This window comes from Solanum tuberosum, unplaced genomic scaffold (genome assembly GCF_000226075.1).
Source record: "Solanum tuberosum cultivar DM 1-3 516 R44 unplaced genomic scaffold, SolTub_3.0 scf00225, whole genome shotgun sequence".
NCBI lineage: Eukaryota > Viridiplantae > Streptophyta > Magnoliopsida > Solanales > Solanaceae > Solanum > Solanum tuberosum.
Genome location: NW_006239149.1, coordinates 358,382 through 368,437, shown reverse-complemented (window position 1 = coordinate 368,437; position 10,056 = coordinate 358,382). Strand labels below are relative to the sequence as shown.

Sequence of the window (10,056 nt, the reverse complement as noted above, 5' to 3'; positions counted from 1 at the left end):
GCTTTATCAGCAATAATTAACTCCAGTTTTATGTGTCACATACATCTATAATATATCTGACAACTTCAATTCATGGAAAGACAAGAACAAAGAGATCATCAATAAGAAGACCATAAAAAGAGCACATAGAATTGAATAACTGCCTGCACACATAATAATATATATACTATTCAAATATACAATTGAGGAGGACATCAAAAGAATATGGAATATCTAATCTCACGAGAAAAAGCTCATTAGAGTGAAGGAAAAAATTGAGACAAATTAACTTTTTTACCATAAAAAAATTGAATGAACAAAAAGAAGTGAGGTATGTCTATTAATTCTTTTTTAGTGTATGAATTATTTTAGTAAGAAAAACTTGAATGCCGTTTGGAAACAGGTGGAAGGAAACACGTCTTGAACGAGCACATCTTTTAGATATTCCATCTATTTTGACGGCAAAAAAAAGAATATGTTAATTTTAGGGTTTAGGACCAAAGTAATCACATTTTATGATACATAAAGGACTATTTCCATCAAGTTCATATATTAAGGATCAAGTGAAATTAAAGCCCATACATTAAGGATCATTTTGATCATTTTCTCAAAAAATGAAACCTGGTTGAGTAAATTGATTAGTTATAGGATTAGATTTGCACTTTCCAAATAGTTCAAAGGACTTACAGTGTAATTTGCAATTTCATTCCATTCAGAAATTAGAACTGAGTCCTGCCGAACTCACTCAAGCAAAATCCCCTCGAAAAAGTATACTGAAAAATGATAGCCACACGCAATCTGAAAGATTCAACAAAATTTGAATTATAGCAAATAAAGAGTTTCCTCTTCTTGATTCTGCGCTCCTTGAATCTGTTTAGTGAAGTTTTTACGACATATTTTATGTGCTTATATACAGTAAGACACATGAACATTTAGTTGAATTCATGTTAGTTTTGTTTATAACTGTTTTTCTTCATCTGGGTATCTCTGTTTATAGTCTTTTTCTGCTTCTCAACCTTTCTTTTTTAATTCTGAACTAGTTAAGGTTTTTTGGGCTTTTGTTGGTTATGTGTAAATATCAGAGCTTGACTTATGGGAAATCTAGGATTGTTGTTAAATGACCTCTTTCATTTTGGTTTCTCTCTTTATTTGAACGCAGGGTCTATTGGAAACAACCTCTCTACTACTGTAAGGTCTATGTACACTCTACCCTCCACACAGCCTCTTTTTCTGCTTCTCAACCTTTCTTTTTTAATTCTGAACTAGTTAAGGTTTTTTGGGCTTTTGTTGGTTATGTGTAAATATCAGAGCTTGACTTATGGGAAATCTAGGATTGTTGTTAAATGACCTCTTTCATTTTGGTTTCTCTCTTTATTTGAACGCAGGGTCTATTGGAAACAACCTCTCTACTACTGTAAGGTCTATGTACACTCTACCCTCCACACAGCCGTCTTGTGGGATTACACTGGGTATGTTGTTGTTGTTGAAATGTGAAGCTCTTAATTTTTGGTAATTTAGAACTCATAAAACATAGTGGTTCAGTAAAATGAGGTTTTGTGTATAAAATTTGTAATCTCTCTCTCTCTCCCATTTTGATGGGACCTAATTTGATTTTATTTTCTGCAAGATTGTAGATTATTGTAATGTAATGTAAAGAAATATACTACAACTATGTCATTAAATTTTGATATGACCACTTATCAACTAGTTTCCTATTTTTCACATCTTGAATTTCGATTGCAAGTTCAGTAAAAATACATAGCTACAATGCTCTGCAGATATAAGAAACATTGCATATATAAGAAACAATAAAAGATAAAATCAATGCAAGCATCTTAGTCTTAAGATCTTTGGAAATCAACTCAGGTCAATTAGAGGGGGATTGATTTAGGCACTTTTAAAATCTTGTTGTAATTCCTTACCATGTTTTTTGAGCTTGTGAAGGTCGTCTCCTACTCTCTGCATGATATGTTAAATATTAATACTTCTGCATTTTAATGACGAGAAGAATGTTAATGGTTCATTAATGCTTAACAGTATCAGGCCTTGAATGTTTGGGAACTGCTTTGTAACTTGAAGCTTTTAGGGGGACTAAGAGTAGGCTCTTGGTCCCCTGCAATTATGTTCAATATCAAGTGAAGACTCATAATATGGAGATAATGCCTGCTAAGCTTTATAGCCCCTTTCTGGGGCTTCCACTTCAATGCAACCTGAACAGAAGGAGAAGGGGAAATTATATTAGTGGAGCAAGATCATTAAGAAGAGATGTTTGCCAGTGCAAATATTCAAAGAAAGGTGACTGGATAACTCAAGGGGTCAAATTTACCCATTTTTGTGGAAGAAATGTGGAGCTGTTATGGAAGAGTTTTGCATTGAGAAGTGGCACATTAATATGCTCTGTGAGAGAGCCACTAGCTCGAAGTAAGGGCTTGGTGAAATCACTAGTTCCAGTTTGGGAAGAAGGGTTATTCTTTTTCCGTTGTTCAGTCTTTTGTGCTGTAATATCTGGGGTGTGTTTACTTCTATGGTATGGCCAGTTGAAAGCAAAGAGTTATATTGAAGCAAAGCTTTTGCCTTCCGTATGTGCATTATTGAGTGATTATGTTCAACGCGAACTTGATTTTGGTAGGGTTCGAAGAATATCACCTTTAAGTATTACATTAGAGTCATGCTCTATTGGTCCTCATAGTGAAGAGTTCTCCTGTGGGGAATTACCAACTGTTAAGCTGCGAATTCTTCCTTTTTCGAGTCTGAGTAGGGGAAAGATTGTGATTGATGCGGTCCTGTCAAATCCAAGTATTCTGGTAGCGCAAAAGCAAAACTATACATGGCTTGGGCTTCCCTTTTCTGAAGACAATCCGCTGAGCCGCTTGTCAGCTGAAGAAGGCATTGATTTGCGGACAAAAATAAGGAGGATTGCCAGAGAGGAAGCAGCTATTCGCTGGGCCAGGGAGAGAGATGTTGCAGCAAGGGAAGCAGCAGAGAGGGGTTATGTTCTTCCTGAAGGAAATTCTTTTCTGTTAGATGACGACTTCTCAAAGAATGCTGCAAGTTCTCTTGCAAGGATAGTTACTTCAGAGTCCTTCTTTTGTATGGATGAGAAACTGCACTGGAGAGATCAGCATCACATGGATTTAGGAGGGGAGTATGATTTGAAGCATGCAGATTTAGAGAAAACATTTGGTGCCAAAGTTTCTTCTTCGGGGACTAAGTTTTGGTCTAAAATCATACCAGGCTCGTTAAGACAGAGATTCAAGAAGGCTAATGACAGAGATTTATCTGCAGCTGGTATTGCATCTAGAAGAAGAATTCTTGAGCGTAGTGCATCAGCAGCCTGTTTGTATTTCAAGGGAAATGCAAATCTCAGTGTCTGTTGTCCGCCATCTGAGGCTTATGATATTGCAAATCCTGCTATTTTTCTAGTCAAAAGCGAGGTTGATACCTTACCCTCTGTTTCTTCACCAACAATATCTGAAGAAGTTGTAAACTCTGTAGATAATTCTGAGGGGAACTTATTTACCAGCAATGCAAAATCTAAGGTGTCCGATTGTGGTTCTTCTACTGAAGGAATCTCAGACCCAGTAGAAAGATGCCAACTTGATCTTATGTGTAAGAAAATGTTGGGTACATATCCCTTGCCTGTAGATAAATGTGATAATGATTGCATCAAAAGTTTAAACGTTATTCGTGATCCATTTCTGTTTACTTTGGTTAGACTTCGTAAAGCTTTAAGTCTCAGTGAAAAAATATCCTCCACTAATGTCCTGGGGATTAGAACAACTGATGGGCCTGGAGTAAGTAGTGAAGAAATTGCAGCTGATATGATGAGTACAGGTGCCAATAGCAGAGATGATTCACATAGATTTGAGCAGCAGGCTCAACAGTCTCATTGGGGGATTTCAGATATTAGACAAGGCCATTCCTCTTTTGGTTCTGGAGTTACAGTTCTTGAGCCATTGCCTTTGCACCATCCATCAAAAACTCTACAGTCCTGGAGCCCAAAGTCAGCTTTATGTTCTTTTGTGAAGAATCTAGGTCAGCTCGGGGATGATTCAATTGCAAAGCTGAAAAGGTTGAAGCTCGAGATGAGTCCAACAGTGGAGGATATTGTTGCTGAACTTGTTGATGGGGATGAAGGAAACCATGTCTCCGGTATTGAAAAGATGGTTCCGGTAATCCTGGATTCTGTACATTTCAGTGGAGGCTCATTGATGCTGCTTGCATATGGTGATTCAGAGCCAAGGTAAACTTCAAACCAGCTAAAAAGTTTTCGAACCTGTCCAAAAAATAATTTTCTTGAAAACTCCTTTTAATTTTAAAATTCGTCCTTTTAATAATTCCTTCTTATTCTCGCTCTCTCTCTCTCTTACTCATGCTCCACCAAGTATAGTTGGTTGATATGGATGTTTATCCTCATCTGTCTTGATTTGTTTGCACAATATTTTTTTTTGTTAATGGGAAATATTAGATAGCTTTTAGTTACCTTTTTTAAAATTGCCAAATGACCTTGTTGAAATGCTGTGGTGAGGGGAGATACATTCTTGATGTGTGCATGTTCTGCTACTGGAGTTATCTTAATCCCAATCTTTTCCTCGTTCTTAGGTTTATTTCATGCTGGTCTATGCATTTAGTATTATCTTTTTCTGTCTTTATAGAGAGATGGAAAATGTCACGGGGCATGTTAAGTTTCAAAACCACTATGGGCGCGTGCATGTACAGCTAGATGGTAATTGTAAGATGTGGCGATCGGACATCAGATCTGACAATGGTGGCTGGTTATCAACAGATGTTTATGTTGATATTACTGAGCAGAAATGGCATGCGAATCTGAAGATTGTGAACCTCTTTGTTCCGGTAAGGTGCATTGCCATGTTACTTGATTTGTGAAATTTGAAAGATCCAAAAGAGTTATTCCACAACGAGACTGCAAAAAGGCTTGATACTTTTTACTGTTTTATGCGTCATGTATTGTTTTATTTCTTCGATGCAGCTTTTTGAGAGGATTTTGGAAATTCCAATCATATGGTCCAAAGGAAGAGCTACTGGCGAGGTGCTACCCTAACTCTGCATGTGTTCTGTAAACCTTTTCAGTTCTTTAACAGTTCATGTTATCTTAATTGTTGGATGAGTTGATTATGTTAGGTTAGTGGTTAGATTGGAACTAGCCACACTAGCGACATGTGTATGCATCACTGCATCGTTCAAAGAGTGAATTGTGTATACTATTTGAAGTATCTATAAATTAACATAGATGTAAAACACTTGTTTTGATGCTTCTCTCAAAATGTAATAAAAAAAAATCCAGTAATGAAGGTTCTCAATAGTGCATGCCAGTCACGTAAAGATTAATTAACACTATTGTAAAGCATTTGACCATTGATATAGGAGTGGAACTTTTCTTCACTAAACTAAAACTGGGTGCATATGTCACGTATCCCATAAAACTCAAGCCGGCCACATACTTCACATATCCCAAAATACTAAAGCTGGACGCATACTGTTGTCCTGACATTCCTCGTGTTATTATAATGCTAAATTTTGACTCTGTATATCGGGGTTGTTTTTGTTGATTTCTTCCATCAGATCCAAATAATTGCATGTGCAATTTTTTGTAAATTCTGTATATTTCCTTTTGCATGTTAACATTGGATATGGTTGACATTTATCCTCTGCAGAAGATCATATGTTCTACTAATTTTATGTCAGAACAACTACTTAGTATTGACTTTGCAAACACTTGTTGAAAGGTGCACATGTGCATGGAAAAGGGGGAAAGTTTTCCAAATCTTCATGGACAGCTTGATGTAACAGGGTTGGCATTTCAAATATATGATGCTCCTTCTGGATTTTGGGTAAGCTGTTTTTCGGCATTGGAGTCATTGAACCAAGCAATTTTTATGATCTCCCTCACAGTTCATACTCTTATCTGTCTATTATTTGTGCTGAGTTGTCTGCTACTGCACTTACAAGTAGCATAAGTAATTTTAGGTATTTTCTTCTCGTAATTTGTGAATCGTGTGGATCTTTTTGTTCTTGAGTAGCTTTATAGAAGTGTCGAGTTTTCATAGCCCCACATGCTCTAAGACAAACACATATGTTTGGTGAGGTGTGTTGAACTGTTGATGACCCATTTAAAGTTCTGACGGTTGATGCCCTTGTGCATTTTTATCATTTTCCTTCTCTTTTGTAGGACATGTCTGCCAGTTTATGTTTTCGTGCTCAACGTATATTCTTGCACAACACCAGTGGTTGGTTTGGTGATGTTCCTTTAGAAGCTTCTGGAGATTTTGGCATCAATCCAGAGGAAGGAGAATTCCATCTTATGTGTCAGGTATACTATCTGGGCTTCTTTTGCAAATAGTTACTAGGAACCATGTCTAGTTTAATTTTAAACAATATTGAGGTTTTCAAGCTGATAAATCCAAGTGGTGTTTGAATTATCTTCTGTCGCCAAGTTTAAATGTTAGATCTATTTATATGAGATACTATGAGAATCTTTGACATCCATCCTGTTTAGCAGAGGAGGAAATTTGGTCTTTTTGTTTCCAGGTGGGCTTAATAATATGGGTGGACCCATGTTGAGCAACGGGTTTAGCTGAATCGTTGTTTCAAAAGAAGAAAAGAAAAGAGTTATAGGAATGTTCAGCTTGATTTTTTTCAATTTTTTTAAAAAAAGGTTTAAATAGTGCTTAGACATGTAGGAAAGGATGTATAGTTCCTGGAATGGAATCTCCATACTTATCCTAATTGATACAAATAATATTCTCCTATAGATGCCATGATAGATTTTTTGGGCTCTTTACACTTACAGCAGTGATGATCTGCTCCCTTTGTATGTAAGATATTCTTTCCCAAGCAGTCATGTAGTGTTCACAAATGTTTGTCTTAGCTTTAGAAGTGTTACCAATAAGTATTTGTAACAGTTGTGATGGGAATATGAAAGGTGGGTAATGGCTTGTCTGGTAGTCTTTCTCTTCTCTTCTTCAACTTTCATATAGTTCTGATTTTGTATTGTCACTTTTTTCAGGTTCCATCTGTTGAAGTGAATGCCTTAATGAAAACATTCAAGATGAAGCCCTTATTGTTTCCGGTTTGTTTTTATTCACCTTCCACGGTTGCATATTTGCATCTATATTGAGCCCTTGAAGCCTAGGTATTAATTATGAGCCCCTTCCTATTCCAAACTTCATTGTCTGAACTAGAGATTGATCTTCGTTTGCCGTCATCCAATTAATATCTACTCTAGTAACTGGCAGCAAATAAATTAAATGTCATTCATTGCCCACCGCAAGTTAAGTTTCACAGTACTTTTCTCTACTGTCATGAATACTCCAAAAAATGAAAGGAACTGTGATCTGACTAGCCATTATATTCTTTGCAAAATAAAGAGCAATATGGAGCTCCACAGTTATATATATATTTTTTTGAGATAAGGGTAACTTCTCCACAGTTATATATATTTTACTTTACATAAACTGTAGTTTTTAGCCATGTCTAATTCCTATATTTATAGAACTTGTTCTCTTAAAAAACCCAAAAATATTCCTTCTTTATAAGTATGTTTGATTAAGGAGTAATAATCTCTCATCTGGGGCTTTTGCGTTGTAAAATGCAATGTGCTTCAAAGATGTTCTGTCTTCGTAGACTTGGTGTATTTGGGTTGGAACCTAAAACAACAATTATCTGGGATGTGCTTTTAGTGTTGCAGGCTGAACTGAGATGTACTAGAGAGTAACTTAATGCTTAATGTGCCATGGCAGAATGAAGCTATTAATAGACCTTTGTTTATCAGAATGTTTCTCCTAATCCAAGGAATTTTAACAGGGTATGAAATTGTATTGAGGGAAAGAAAATCCTTTGAAGTTACTGGTGGGGTTTATAGTATGCACACTCTTTTAGATGGTCCAACACTTGATCATGTTTTAGTTAATGACATGTTACTTGTTAGAATATAAATAGGATTGTATAAACCTATTCCTATTCTAATAGGATTGTGTAAACCTATTCCTATTCTTGTAGGATTGTATAAACCTATTCATATTCTAACACTCCCCCTCAAGCTAGTGCATACAATTCATGTACCTAGCTTGTTACATATGTAATTAATACGAGGACCAATGAGGGGCTTGGTGAGATATCTGCAAGTTGATCAGTCGACTTCACAAAATTGACAGTCAATCTCAATGTATACTGAATTTGATGCATAATGCCGATAAAATCGACTTCACAAAATTGACAATCAATCTCAATGTGCTTGGTCTTCTCATGAAATACTGAATTTGATGCATAATGCTGATAAAACACGGAGTGATAAAATTACAGTGTTGGAACTTCTCAAACCAAGCTTGCAAAGACTGTTTCAGACCATAGAGTGACTTACGTAATCAACATACAAGGCTACTAAACTCCCCCTGAGCAACAAAGTTCTCAAAATCTAGTATAAAGTATATGGATCATGTTGGAATCAATAGATGAGTCGATATTAAACAAGTCACCGAAAAAGTGGAACATGCTCATATGCCGGAGTATTAGATTTAATGGCTAAATGTGGTCGGTCACAATCTAAGAAATAAAATTATATAGGTAGGGTCGGAATGATGTCACGACCCAACTAGAAAATAGAAATTATATAGGATAGTTCGAATTGATGGAACGACCCCATTGAAAAAGAGAAATAATATGGGTAGGGTCGGAATGATGGCATGACCCTACTGGAAAAGAAAAATTATATAGGAAAGGTCGCATTGATGGAACGACCCATTGAAAAAGAAAAATTATATGGGTAGGGTTGGAATGATGGCACAACCCTACGCAAATCAGATTTGAGGAGTCACCGAAAAGACGAATGGAACTATGCAAATCAAATCTGAGGAGTCACTGAAAAGACACATGATGCTATGCAACTCAAATATGAGAAAATAGTTTGGAAAAATCCACGGTACTACACAAATTAAATATGAAAAGTAGTCCGGAGAGATTCACGGTGCTATGCAAATCAGATATGCAAAAAAAAAGGTAGTCACCGGAAGGATGACACGGTGCTACACATATTATATATGAAAAAGTAGTCACTGGAATGATGACACAGTGCTACACAAATTAGATATAAGAAAGTAGTCACCGGAATAATGACACGGTGCTACACAAATTAAATATGAGAAAATAGTCACATGAAAGATACATGGTGCCCCAACTTTTGCTAACATAATCATTGGCTAGACGGGCAACATATATGGGTGCCACCCGCCGGCAGCGGAAGCTCTTTGATTTTCTACCAAGATCGTAGAGGCTCTGATACCATATTAGGACCGAAATAAGCAGGTGTAATGCAGAAGCTAGCAAAGCAAACCTCGAAAGACCATGAGTAAGAAGTCAAACAAGAAACACACCAAAAGAGATAAAGATTTAACGTGGTTCGGTCAATCGACCTACGTCCACAAAGAAGATGAACAATCCACTATAAATATGAGAGTACAAAATATAGAGAGAAACAACCTCAATCAATTCACTCGGAATACAAGGAGGTACACGAAATTCTCCCCCATAACCGCAACTCTCAAAACCCTAGGACTACATTGTGAATGCTAATTAAGTTAGAAGGAACAAGTCTATATTTATAGAGTCCTAAAACCTTTTCTACAAGAAAATGACTAGTTAAAATATTAAAACCTTTTCCTAAAAGGAAAACCTATTTATGGTAATAAATCAGGGCAAATAAAATCCAACAAATCTCTCCCTTGGCCTGAATTTCTGACAAAATATATTTGTCCACCTTCTTCACATTATCTTTAGGATCTTGTATCTCTTCTCCATAATCTCCTCCATCAAATCTACATCTCGATATAGAGAACCTCTCTGAAACAATTTCTCCAACAAAGATCTTAATTACTGTCAAAAAGGTTGTGGCTAGAACTACACCCGCCAAGATGAACACCCATCTCTAACATCTCTGATACCACGGCTCTGATACCACTTGTTAGATATAGGAGAAGAATATTATTGAAATTGTTGTTGTGTCTACATTGTTACATAGAGACCCTATTTATAGACACTAGAATACAATCCTTTACCAAGTAG

The 10,056-nt window shown here is 36.3% G+C and overlaps 1 protein-coding gene across 1 annotated transcript in view; it reads left to right on the top strand.

Moving 5' to 3' along the window:
- The first annotated feature begins 1,409 nt into the window (after positions 1-1,409).
- LOC102582430 (uncharacterized) overlaps positions 1,410-10,056 on the top strand; it is a 55,607-nt gene continuing 46,960 nt past the window's right edge. The window contains exons 1-7 of the mRNA XM_006356557.2: positions 1,410-1,448; positions 2,023-4,222; positions 4,635-4,833; positions 4,970-5,029; positions 5,727-5,831; positions 6,170-6,310; positions 7,007-7,069. Coding sequence (XP_006356619.1) covers positions 2,130-4,222; positions 4,635-4,833; positions 4,970-5,029; positions 5,727-5,831; positions 6,170-6,310; positions 7,007-7,069 — 2,661 coding nt within the window. The 5' untranslated portion in view covers positions 1,410-1,448; positions 2,023-2,129. The remainder of the gene's footprint in view (positions 1,449-2,022; positions 4,223-4,634; positions 4,834-4,969; positions 5,030-5,726; positions 5,832-6,169; positions 6,311-7,006; positions 7,070-10,056) is intronic.